We start from the raw sequence: 12,973 nt of genomic DNA, 5'->3' as shown, positions 1-12,973 counted from the left end.
CAGTATATGCTGCGAAATTTTGTACTCCAATTTTCTAGCTTCGGAAATGCGCCGTCACCCACAATGAAATTCCGTTGTTTGTTGCAACGAGACATCCACACGTACACGGCGTAAATTTGTGTGCCCTTGTCTTTATAGTTGTCCCGATTTTTTTTTTCTCTGTCCTACGAATAATTGGTCACCACACTTTGCCTTTTTCACTTTCCTGCTTACCTTGACACAACGGAACGAAACATCCTAGCCGAGAACAACGCAGTGATTGATGATAAAATACTTGCTTGCACTCAACGGTCGGTCATTGATGGTGTTGCACCACACATACTGCCAATGTCTCATTTACATCAGGCCGTCTATACATCGCTATGATTTCAACCAATCAGAGCATCGTCTCATCGTTCGTCTAAAGCCTCACGTCGAAAGTCCATCGTGACATTGGTGGTTGGTTCACGTGGTGCTATGTACTGATGCTTTCTTGCACTAGTAGTTTCGAATTTTCGATCGCATAGTCTTGAATTAGCAGTCAATAATTTTACTGCATTTGTAATAATCGGAAGTATTAGAAATGCTAGAAAATGGTTCATTTGTTTCACATGAACATGACGAACAATTTTATTTGACAGCTGCTGTCAAATGGTTTTCCGTTGTTTGGTTTAGCTTGGTGCTTATGGGCCGTCAAAGAAGTACTGCGAATGGCGTTCTCCATGCTTACTTGCTTACTTACTTATCCGGCTACCAGCTTAGGCCAGGATCTGGCTGGACTTGTAGTAAATGGTCCCTGGGGTCTCCACTCCCGAGTCCCGGATGGCTCGCTCCAGCACGATGTTAAAGAGGAGGCAAGCTCCTAGCAAAGGGATTGCAGAGCTTTCCATCGTTCTCCATGCAGCTATAAATAAATACAACGGTCTGATGTTGAGGAGATTTTTGTAACTATACAGAGCCGTTGACTACCCAGCGGGCTACGATGGTTTATTGGTTTCGTTGGACCACACGGCTCACTGGAGGAGCAGACGGAACCACTGCGACCGGTCTTGGACATAGCCACTCATACTATTTCATTTCATCAACGTGAGTTTACAAATTGACTGATTTGATAAACGACAAAAAAATCCATTCGATGCGCCAAAAGGGTTTGCGGCAGCTCGGTCGAAAATTTAGGCAAACTGGATCGAAAGTCTAGGAAAGCTCGGCCGCAATTAACTCGGCCGTTGAATTAACTGTCACATAATTTGAGTCTGCTGTCAAATTGACGTGCGCGTAAGAGTAAGTGTGTATGTGTGTTATTTTTATGAACAATAGCAAGTTTTTCGTCCACTTCATGCTTATGTAAAATCGAAGCAACCGAATCCTTTCGGTCACATATTCGTCGCACTTTTCCGGGTGCAATAGGTGGGTTGTAGTTTCCTTTGTGAAAAGCGACGTCCGGTGCTGCGTGTGGACTAGCCATACCCACTAACGCTTGGTTCTCTGTGCGTTGTGTTCCAGACTTATCACTGCGGCCCGTGCTTCATCATCAATCACACGATGCTGGCAGTCCGTCCGCTATTGTCGAAGGCACTATGGCTGCCGTCAATCAACGGTGCCATCCAGGTGCTGCCACTGCGATCGAAGGCCACCATGCCGGTGGTGCAGAATGATAAACCAGAGAAACTACCGTACAGTCCGTTCGGCACGAAGCAGTCGAGCTGGGCGGATTGGACTGTGGCCCGGTTGGATGATGTGCTCAACTGGGGCCGAAAGGGTTCGATCTGGCCACTCACGTTCGGACTGGCGTGTTGCGCAGTGGAAATGATGCACATCGCCGCCCCACGGTACGATATGGACCGTTTTGGGGTGGTGTTTCGGGCATCGCCACGCCAAGCAGATGTCATTATCGTGGCCGGAACGCTGACAAACAAAATGGCACCAGCGTTGCGAAAGGTATACGATCAAATGCCGGAGCCCCGCTGGGTCATTTCGATGGGAAGCTGTGCGAACGGCGGTGGGTATTACCATTATTCGTACTCGGTCGTGCGTGGCTGCGACCGCATCATACCGGTTGATATTTACGTACCGGGTTGCCCGCCCACTGCTGAAGCGCTACTGTACGGTGTGCTGCAGCTGCAGAAGAAGGTAAAGCGCATGAAAACGGTCCAGATGTGGTACCGCAAATAGACCATTGACCGACACTGCGGTGCGGATCGACATGGTGCAAATTGTAGAATAGAAAGTATGGCCGAGCAACCGCTGGGGTGGTGCGTAAATGTTTGATTTCGAATCAATATGATTACGTGGCCATGATTACCTATGATTGTAAAAACTCTAATCGTGTTATGTTAATAAAAAAGAACTAATTTCAAAACGAGTTTCAAAGGGCAACAATAACTGACAAGAATGTTAGATTTGTAAAATCGAATATCGAAGCTTTCGGCGTTTGAAAATGTAGAACAAACCCATTGGCGCCATCAGGAGACAGCTTGGATGGGGTAATACCATTCTAGTCTGAGGGAAATAACCCTTTCGAACTCACTCAAAATACTGTCCGACCGTAAATGCAAGAATAAAAAAAACTCACTCGCGCAACATTGCATCCTCTGGGAGAAATGAGAAAAACATACAATCTGGTTGCGACGAGAATGCCGGCCTTTTTTTTTGAATCCGTTCCATCAGTTTTGTCAATCTGTAGTTTGTAGTTGTATGTAGTTGTTTAATATTCTTAGATTGGCTGAAAGTGGGAAAAATTTGAAGGGTTCATTGAATTGTTTTTTGCCTTTATGTACTATGAAAGTGCCATATAAACTTTCAAGTTCAAACTCTGCAACTCAAAACGAAAATTTGCACTTTTGTACTTGTTGCAATCCAATTCGAATATTTCAATGTCTCATTTGTCTGTTCACAGGTACGAAAAGAACGGTATCGTTTCCGCAGTTGTGTCTTCCGCAGACGGTCGTACTTCATGGCAATATCACTTCTAGCGTCTTATTGCTATAATTAATCTCCATTTCTTCCAACACTGTTGCCGATCGTTAGTTCCAGTAGCAAATTTACCTTGAGCCAGACATGCTTTTATGTTTGAAAACCCGTTTCAGGACGTTGTATATCGGTGATTTGACTAAACTGTTCGATATTACAATTTTTCAAAACCCCATGTCGGTTTTTCGATTTTAGACTATATTTATTGGTTATCAAATTGTATGATAGAAGCAAACACAATGGACCTAATGCCGCTATTTCTGTTTTACGCACGGTTGCTAGTTAGTACATAATTTACCAACGTTTTACCCAAGGTTTACCTGAAGTGCCTAATTTGAGCTTCGATAATTTCTGTATGACCAGAAAGTAATTGCTGTCAGAAAGACCAGAGCTTTGTTTCCATCCTCTTATTTTCTAGATTGAAATGAATGCGCTGGATTTAAACTGATGCCTTGAGAAGTTTACTTACTACATAAGTAACCAACACCCTTTTTTATATGATCCCTTGTAGTGGTGCATACGGCCGATCGAACGGCGACAATACACATCTTTCGTCTTTAGCTAGAGCCATTTTGAGACACGAGGGCTGGTTTTATGACAAGCGAGGCACGAGGCCTGGGGCACGAGGAATGGTTTTATATCTTTGATCTTTGTTCAGTAGCCACGAGAGCCTGTCTCTGATGCTTGTTTTATATTTCGTGTCCGTTTTTTCGAATGCTAAGGCCCACCTTTCGCTATTTTCACAAATTCCTATATTTATCATCTTTTGATGACATCGACGTTCGAGATCGAGTTGCGTAGTCACCAGCCAGGCGTGAAGTGCACCGCAGGCATTGGCTGACGAACGCCAGCAGCTTCTGATTGTTCTCCGCTAATACACGTCATATTTCACTAACGCATAACAGCATACATGTCTACACTGCTGACATTATGCATTAGTTGGCTAGCTAAAGTTGTACAGACTCAATCGTGTCAACATCCTCTAATTTGGTCTTGTTGATGCCATGAAAAAGCGCTTGGCTAGGTTGTCGAGCTTACCCTGCACAAGAGAGCGTTTAGAAGACTCTCAGTCGTTTCGATACGACATAGATTGCCTAAGCACGGCGCACTGTCAGCAGCATCTACCATGATCTCGTCGATACCGAAGTGAAATAGTAACGGTAATAATATATATCTATGCCCAACACTGGCAACTACCAGGGCAGGATCAGACAAGACTTCCTAATGCTGGACTTTGCATGTGAACGCTTTGTAGTCCGCGTCAATGCGTACGTCGATTTTATCTTGTATACCGATGCGTCTCAGAGCATCCCACGGATTTGCATGAAAAGGTTGGCCAGAGCTAGTTTGGAATCAATGAAAACTGAATACAGAGATTCTTGGAATTGTATAATTTACTGCAGCATGGTGTCATGAACGTGATAATATAGTCTATATGCGATCTTCCGGCACGGAATCGTGCCAGCCAGTCTGGCTCGCAGGTAGAATTTCTTGCTGGAATCATGCATACGAATCCGAATTATAAACGCCTAATACGTGCGAATTAGAAGAATAGTCGACGGACGAACCTTATTACATTTGTAACATTTATGAAAGTAACGCGTAATGCCTGCGCTATTAACCGACAGCGTTTCAGGTGGGACACGCATAGCTCAATCACATAATTCAGTTTTAAACTCTATTTTTCGCATATTTCATCCATTGGGTTCATTGGGTTACCGGGTTTTTTGGGTGAAGATGGCTCATGGTCAGCACTGTGTAATTGGATATGCTTTTGTATATGCACGTATCATAGTGCTTGATCGAAACATCATGTGTTGGGCATTCGAAACACCGTGTTTGATCGCACAAGAAGAGCGGGGACAATGGTAATGACAATCAGATATGGCAGTACGGGACCAGAGCGTTGTCTCGACTCACTCGTTTAAAACATCACGGCATAAAGCTGAAACGCTGAAGAATAGCGTACAGTTTTTTTCGACTTATTGGAAAGAACCTGTTCGACCCATGCCATTTTGAGGTGTCATTACCGTCGTGGTGGGATTTTTTTTTCTTATGAGTATGCACTTATAAAAATGTAGAGGGAAAATAATTTAACTACTATCTGCAAGAATTCTGCAAGAGCCTAAGTTGTTTGTGCTCTAATTTAAAAATTTCCGTACATCGGGAGAGACATCTTGGGAATCCGTTCGGCAGCCGCCGTATGCTCGACGACGGCCCTTGACTGGTTGGATTGCCGGAGGGTGTCTGCCACTACGCTTCCTGCGTCAGCAGAACCACTATATGGAGCCGGCGTAGGAACACGGCGCTTTAGAATCCAGGATGAGACGGGCAAGTGAGGACCGTTTGTAACAACCTTTGGTCGATCGAATACGAAAGTTCGTTGACGCAGTTTGGCTGGCACTTCCGTGTTATCTATTCCTCCACTCGCTGCCGTAAGTTTGCTCTTAGTCTTTTCGAACGGAGCAGCAAGCGCTGAACATCCTATATCTCCTGCCATATTCGGTTTCGAGCGACTGCCTTGTTCCCCCGGTCCAACTGCGGGACGTGCTTTGGCTACCGTGACCGGAGCGTTCATCCTGCGTTTCGAAATAGCCTCTCCCGGCAGAGTAGGGGGCCGATGTTTGGCACTAACGGGGGCTGAAGGAGTTGCTAACACGGCTGGAACCAATGACTTGCGTTTACTTTTCTCTTCAAACAAAGCAGACGTAGCTCGCGTCCGGTCGGCATTAACTGTGGCAGGAACGCTAAGCCGTCGTTTGCCAGAGTCAGTCACGGAACCGAACGAAGGTTTTGATTTTAGCGCTTGTGTTGTCGTGGTGAACTTCGTATCACGAATAGAGAGTTTATCAAGTTTTTGCGACGTTGGTGATGCTGATGACACGTTACCGTACCGCTTACGGGAGTCTTCTCCGGTTGATGGCTTTGGTTTGGGTTCGATGGTAGTGGCACCTGTAGTGCGACCGGTACATGGTGCAGGACCAGAACGTGAAACAGCGGTAGCGTTCTTCACTATGCACAATGCAGGTCGGTGTCTTATCTGGCCTGGTTTGGTCACTGACGACCTCCGTGAAAGTTGTTTAGGTAGCTTGGTGAGGTGTTTCGATGGCCGACTGGTGGTTACATTCTACACAGGAATTTAAAAAAAATTAAACACCATTGCATTATAATAAAGCTCATGCCGTCACGATGTTGCATGTGACGAGGAACTCGAGCAGACGTGTTAATATCGATTTAAATGTTCAACATTCAACAGGGTTACAGTTCTCATACTTTACTGTTAGGGTTTGAAGTACCGCAACTGACGCAGGGACAACAGAGCTCTATGTTTTTATCAAACGAAGACAAAAATCGAACTTACCTTCGGTATTGCTGTCCTCGCTCCTCCACTTTTTTCCATCCCATCATCGTTCTGCTCTGCCACGTTACTACCGTCTTCGGCTGCGGGGCGGAAGTATTGCGTGCGAGACACTAGCCGCTCGGTAAGACGCTCGACTGATTGCAGCATCTGTTTGGGATCTTTGTGCTTTTCAATCGTGACCGCCGGTTGTTGCTGTTCACACCCATTCGCTCCCGACGCCGAACGGTCGCCCGATGCCTTCGGACCGCCGCTCGTCGGCGCCCCGTGTATGCCAGTGGTGGCGGTAATACCGGCGGAATGAAGCCGCAGTTGCCGGTTGTACCGTAAGTTCATCCACTCGCTGCTCGGCAATAAGCGCACGGTGATGTTGTCGTGATCCAAGCCGCTGCCGCTGATGGTTATGATGGCGTTCGTGGTGGTGTTCACCGTGCTCTTGTTGTTGTTGTTGTTGTTGTTGTTGTTGTTGCTGCTGCTGACGGGATTGCGGATGTGGTTGATAGCGGTAGGCTGATAGCGTCGCGAAGGAGCCGGAATGTTCGTGGATGTCCTTAACGCCGCCACCGGTGCCCCCGCTGGCTTCACTTTCGCCGATGTTCCGATGGGTTGTGTGGTTTGCCAGCTTGCCTGGCGCTCTACTACGCCTGCTGATGCTTCGGCGGCACCGGCAACCGTTAACATCACAGGCGTAGTTTGCACGTTTTTTGGCCTCTGAAACTTTCTGACGCGCACGGCTTCACAACTGGCCACCGGCGGAGGATAGGAGCTCGACGGAGAATAGGAGGCGATATGCGGACGTCTTGCACCACCTGGAGCTCTCTGTGCGTTCGAATCTTGCGCCACTGCAGTACCACTAGTGCCAGCCGGGCGGGGCTTTCCTTGCATCCCGGCGTGGATGCACTCGGTCAGCAGCTCATAATCATCATCGTGCCGGTCGGACAAACTTTCCGCTGGCTCCGGTTCGCGCTGGTACGAAATGGTACCGTAAAGCATACCGGCCTGAAACTCGTACCCGGTGATCGGTCCATACTCCGTCATCATGCCACCCTTCATCCCCGTCTCGATGGCCTGTTCGAGCAACGAATCGTTTTGTGGATCGTTGGCGAATATCGAATCGATCGAATCCATCGAATCGTCATCGGCGGCATCGTCGGCAGAGTTAGTTATGTGACCGGCCGCTGCCGTTGTCAGCAACAATCCCATTGCAGAGGATCCAGTTTGAGAACTCGATTCCATGTTGGCGGACGATCTGCCTGCCACCTGCATCATCGGGGGACGGGCGCCGCTATGCTGGGTCTTAGAGCCGATGCCTGCGGCAATCGCTTCGTCGAGTATGTGATCATCATTGTCGGACTCCAGTGACAGTGAGCTCAATGAATCGTGCGTAGCGCTCATGGTCGAATGCTCATGGTTGTCTTCCAATCTAGAGAGAGAAAAAATAAGTTCGATAAGAACGAAAACTTCTTCAGCCGCTTCTTTAGGATGCTTTAGCCTCGCATTCGCATGCATGAAACCTTACCTTTCCTGTGTCAGTAGCACATTAGTCTCGGAAGCAACTGTCAGATCGGAAAGTCCGGAAGCGATGGAAAAGTTGCACGGACTATTTTCCACGTGAAACGGATTGAGCTCATCGGTGGCCACTAACGGTGGCAGTGCCGTCGTTCGCATCATCCGGAACGGGTGTTCTTTTTCAAATGGCAACGACCTCCGGTCCGCACCTCGATCCGGAGGCTTATATTTGCCTTCTGCCGGTGGCTGCTGCTTCGGTTTAGACATTCCACTCCGTATGCACTCCTCGACCAACCGGTCGCTGTTTTCAGCCGTGCCACCCGTGGAAATACTATCGTCCGAATCGTTGCCTTGCACATGCACCTCGTCGGACGGCAACAGCCCGTTCGGTACTTGCGCCTCCAGTTCGCTGCTCTGCGGCGAAATTCTCGTTGCCGTCACGGACTTATTCGTTTTCGTGGTCGCGTTACGAGCCACCACACTGCTCATGCCGATGCTGATGCACGAAGCCAGCAGCTCTTCATCACCTCCTGCGTCCGAATCTCCGTCGGAAACGTTTCCTCCTCCAATGCCATTAGACCCCATGGTGACGAGGGTCGCTGGATGTGGAAGCACCGGTGGAGGGCGCGCATTAGAATCCACCGAAGGTACTATCGTCATCCCTGCCGTGCCCTGCTCGCCTCTGTTATCCTTCAAATTTTGGCCTCCTGCGCCGTCTTCTGTTTTGGCTTCCTCCCCTTCGATGCTAAGGTTACTGAGGCTTGTAGAGCACGAGAACAGCGTCGGTGTATGGGCGACTTGAAAATTGACGTTCACGACGTCCGCAAACGTATCGTTTGATAGCGGAACAGCGTCGTGCGGGTGCGGGTGCAGGTTCTCCGTCTCTGGTGTCTCATCAACCATCATCACTACTGCCGTCGTTTCGTCCTTTGCTTGCTCTTCTCCAGCGCACTGCCCCGCAACAACGATGTTTTCTCGTGCCGCTTCACCGGGCCCCGCCGCCGTACGATGGGGCGAGTGGGCGATCGTTTGGGTTGGAGAGTCCGGTAGTTCGGACGGTGAAATTACGCCCGACGCCAGTCGGCTAAACTCGCTCACGATCGAGCTCTTGTCGTCGGTACAGACAGGTTCCGCACTCGACAGCGAACCCATCGAACTGGTACGCGAAAACATCAGAGGCGTCTCTTCCGCTGTGTTGAGAAAGGAAACCGATTTGACAGCGGCCGGGTCTGTGGCGGAAGCGACGTTGGCGGCAGTGACGCCAGGCGTGGGCATCGAGTCTGTTGGATCGAGCACGGTTGCCGGAACTGTCGGTGTCCCGTTGCCAACTCCCCGTTCCCCAACGTCCTCCTTGAACACCTCCGTCGCCATCTCACCATCGAGTTCGTGAATGGTGAGCGAATCGTCGCGACTAAAATCGGGCGTTCCTTCTTCGCAGTAGTTGTACGGTTTGTCAGGCGTGTTGCTCCCGAGATCATCGGTACGGCCGACACTAACCACCGTGGGACCCACACCGGCCACGCTCATCCGTTGGCCGATCGGAATGGGGTTTGATTTGTGGATTGCCGCCGTTTTCACACTCGGCGCTGCCACCACCCGCAGATCACTCATCGATGTTGCGCTCGAGATGATCTGCGGAGTACCCTCGGTGTAGTAACACTTGACCGAATCCTCCGGTATGAGCATGCCGACCACCGCGTCGCCCTGGTATGGTTTTTCACGGTGCTCTACTCGGTCCTCCGCACTCGGCTCGCGGCCTTCCTGCTCTGCGTTTCCTTCGTCCGAATCGGACTGGTTTTCTGCGTAGCGCAACGAGTAGTCCGTCAGTTGATCGATGTCCGTCTCCTGGTAGTCGTACGAAGGCGTCTGCTGCAAGTCTTCCAGCAGTCCATAGTTGATGGGCTCGTGCGACGGTACTGGTTCTGGAGAGCGTACGGACGTGTCACTCTCCGTGTTTTCCGCCTGATCGAAACCGCCCTCCACCTCACCGCCCGTTGCCATCTCACGCTCCTCCCCTCCTTCGTCCTCCTTCTCCTGCAACGACATAACTAAATCATCCATCTGAACTTTCACCTCATCATCATCATCCGTCTCCGTTCCGTCGTGCTCCTCCGTACGCTCTACCGAAGCGATGGGTTTGGCAAAGAAAGCACTCTCCAGCTGCTCCTGCTCAATCGCACGCTGCTTTCGAACGTTTAGACTGGGCAACTCTTTCTGGGCTTCGAACGCCAACGCCGTCGACGCCACCGCCGCCATCTTCGCCGAGGCAGCATGATAATGATCACCATTCTCGTCCGTCATCGCCACAGCTCCCGGGGGGTACGGCCCACGAAGGTGGTGCGGCTGGTGCTGTAAGTTTCGCAGCGCCAACCGAGAACCGCTCGAGATGATGTTGTGCTTGCTGTAGATGAGTGACCGCAGCATCGATATGGCACCGTTTTCCCGTAGGAACAGTTGATCCTCGGCGCTGCCACTGGAAAGATTGCCGAGTGTACCGCAGGCATTGCTTACCACCGTCAGGCTGGGCGATTTCAGTTGATCGAGCAAAATCTTCAGACAGCCCTTTCGCCGCAACACCTGCCGGTAGCTGTCGGATTGCGCGATGTGGTTCGAAATGTTGCGCAGGATGCCACCGGCGTTCTCGACGATAGCCATCGTCTTGCTCGGTGCATCGTACGTGAGCAGATCGGTTAGAAACTCGAGCGCACCCTCGACCTCACAGATTCTCGACCGGTTATGGGCACAATGGTTCGAAAGGTTCCACAGCGCGGAAAGAATCGATTTGAGCGTGTTCTCCACCGTACAGTGCATGGCGGCCTCCGTTAGGATGCGTACCGTGCCGATTTCGGCCAACGTTTGCTTGGTTACGGTGTCGGCCCGCCAGGACAAGTTGCGCAGCACGGAAGCCGTCACCTGGACCAGCTCGATGCGGGCGAGTTGTGCGATTAGGGCCTGCATAAAATCCCGGTTCGCACACAGCAGTGCCTTGTTGTTGCCCTGGCCAAAGGTTAGATTCGTCAGCACCATGCTCGCGTAGCGGCGCAGCTCGATGCACTTGGGCGATACGTCGGCCGCCGTGCCGTGCACGACATGGTCGAGCTGGATTAGTGCGGCGATGGTTTGTAGGGCCCCAAACTGACACATTGCCCGTCGGTGTTCCTCGTCGTAGCTTATCTTTGCCATCGTACAGATCGCCTGTATCGGTCGCCGTTCCTGTTCCTCCGGAACCGCACCGGCCGGGGGCCGTTGCTTTGTTTTGGCTTCGTCCTGCACCATAGCGGCATGCTGTTCCTTCAGCATCTCGGCGTAATCGATGAGATGGTCCACCAGGCGAAGGACTTTCAGCTCGCGACGGGCACCCATTCCCTCACCGTTGGCACGGATCACATTTACCAGCGCAAGCCGCGCATTCTTGCGCGCCTGTTCGTTCGGATCGTTGTGGATGATGTGCACCAGCATCGGCACACAGCCGGCCCGCCGTAAGGCGGCACACTTTTCGTCACTGCGCGACAACTCCAGAAACTTGTTCGACATCTCCAGCACGTTCGTTGACCCCAGCATGGCGAGCAGCGAATAGACACACTCCATTTTCGGGCCAACCTCCGAACCGACCGGGTGCAGCTGGGGTCCGTTTCGTGCCGATCGCACCCGCTCCTTCATCGGCCACGTGCCACCGAATGGCGAGGGTTTAGGATAGCCGGCCGGTACAGTATCGCAGGACGAGTTCATCTGATGCGCTAGCTCATCGATGGGCACCTCTTTGCGATTATTGGAAGGATACCGAAAGTGACCGACCACGGCCGGCACTTTGGGCGATGGCAGAGAAGCGACAACGGTCGGTTCTTGCCGTTCCTCCAGTTCGGCCGGCGATTTGTTGTCGTAATCGAGAAAGTGTGGTTTCCGTGACAGTCGCTCATCGGCCAGCTGGTCGTCAAGAATCTCCAGTTCCGCCATGCACCTCTCGAGCTCGCCCTCATCCAGAGCGGAAGGTGCTGGCGGTGACATCCTGTGCAGCAAATCGGATTCTCCGTCGAATGTTCCAGGTTCCAGAGACATTTGCGTTCGTAGTTGCTGCTTTTGCAGCTCTGCTCTCGAAGTTTATTAAGCGCGGTTTATTGCTTCTCTGTCGGACGATTTCGCACGAGTAGTTGTAGCGGACCCCCCACACAATGATGCTCTTCTACAACCGAACATTGCAGAGCAAGTTACCTTCGCTGCCGCTGGCTCCTCTACTTTGCGCGACTCGTACTGTATGTAATTTCATCAGTTTTACTCTGTTTTCGCCATTGATTTCTTTGGGACTTCTGTGGATGGTGACTCAATAAGCATATCCCTGACGATGTCAGCCTCCCTGCTATACACGGTAACGGTAACAAACAGAATGTTCAACTATTTACGGTACTGGCACCCACAATAAAACGGTTCTATCAGACACCGCCGTTGTTTCGAAGGTATTGCGCCATGGTGACGACTCGAGACGATAGGTTTTTGCAAAAACACAAGACAAAAGCACTCTGTACGGGCTATCCCTCTGCGGCTATCAGGATCGGCAAGTACCAAGTTTTGCTTCCCGCACTTACACCTACGCAGCGCAGCGTGTCGATACGCATACTCCGCTCCGAAAGCGACGCGCCTTCTCTTTCTCCCGATACTTCACTTGGTTGAACAAACGATTAAATTTTGTACCGTTTGGCAGCCCTGCGACAGGAGGTTCTCTGACAACTCTGGCGTAAGAACAGCTAACGCCGATAGATTTTTGGCATTGGCCAGGTTCGTTAGCGAAACTCCAAGCACTGTTTCCGTCCTCACCAACATAACTGCAAGGTGCACGCGCTGTAATTTTGCGGCAACGCATGCGCATTCATTTTTTGTACATAGAGCTGCCACGGTCATGTAGTAGTGTGAGTGATGACGGAAGCATTTGTTTACATCCTGAGGCCGTTTAAGGAATTGGTTAATGTTTGGTCAGCGACTCTTAAAATCTATCCGCGTTACCTGATCCGGTACTCTGGCGGTACATATTCCACTGAATGCTGTAATGGATCGTTTGCCGTGCAATGAATTTCCGTCCACAATCGATAATTGTGTTGTAAAGTCAGTTGCCGTATCTGTTGCCTGCATGAAGTCCGGGTGACAGCGAAACAGGGTGCTTGCGAT

General features: G+C 50.5%; 2 protein-coding genes across 2 annotated transcripts; one reads left to right on the top strand and one right to left on the bottom strand.

The window, feature by feature from the left end:
• The first annotated feature begins 1,269 nt into the window (after nucleotides 1–1,269).
• LOC128271682 (NADH-quinone oxidoreductase subunit B 2-like) lies at nucleotides 1,270–2,342 on the top strand. The gene is made up of 2 exons (XM_053009300.1): nucleotides 1,270–1,386; nucleotides 1,483–2,342. Exon 2 carries the CDS (start codon nucleotides 1,522–1,524, stop codon nucleotides 2,149–2,151), a length of 630 nt encoding a protein of 209 aa, XP_052865260.1. The 5' UTR covers nucleotides 1,270–1,386; nucleotides 1,483–1,521; the 3' UTR covers nucleotides 2,152–2,342.
• Nucleotides 2,343–3,931: 1,589 nt separating this feature from the next.
• LOC128278984 (adenomatous polyposis coli homolog) lies at nucleotides 3,932–11,821 on the bottom strand. The gene is made up of 6 exons (XM_053017709.1): nucleotides 9,890–11,821; nucleotides 8,529–9,841; nucleotides 7,845–8,438; nucleotides 6,864–7,730; nucleotides 6,311–6,650; nucleotides 3,932–3,988 (listed from the first exon to the last, which is right to left on the bottom strand). Exons 1-6 carry the CDS (start codon nucleotides 11,819–11,821, stop codon nucleotides 3,932–3,934), a joined length of 5,103 nt encoding a protein of 1,700 aa, XP_052873669.1.
• Between the last annotated feature and the right edge of the window lie 1,152 nt (nucleotides 11,822–12,973).

This window comes from Anopheles cruzii, chromosome X (assembly GCF_943734635.1).
Source record: "Anopheles cruzii chromosome X, idAnoCruzAS_RS32_06, whole genome shotgun sequence".
NCBI lineage: Eukaryota > Metazoa > Arthropoda > Insecta > Diptera > Culicidae > Anopheles > Anopheles cruzii.
The sequence above is the reverse complement of the archived record's forward strand: the minus strand, read 5'-3'. Positions and strand labels throughout refer to the sequence as shown.

Coding starts and splice junctions, on each gene's coding strand:
- LOC128271682 (XM_053009300.1), top strand. CDS start 1,522: ATGCTGGCAGTCCGTCCGCTATTGTCGAAGGCACTATGGCTGCCGTCA.
- LOC128278984 (XM_053017709.1), bottom strand. CDS start 11,821: ATGTCACCGCCAGCACCTTCCGCTCTGGATGAGGGCGAGCTCGAGAGG. Junction 9,842..9,889: donor AGACGGATGATGATGATGAG/GTGAAAGTTCAG, acceptor CAGGAGAAGGAG/GACGAAGGAGGGGAGGAGCG. Junction 3,989..6,310: donor CGAGGACAGCAATACCGAAG/GTAAGTTCGATT, acceptor TCTCTTGTGCAG/GGTAAGCTCGACAACCTAGC.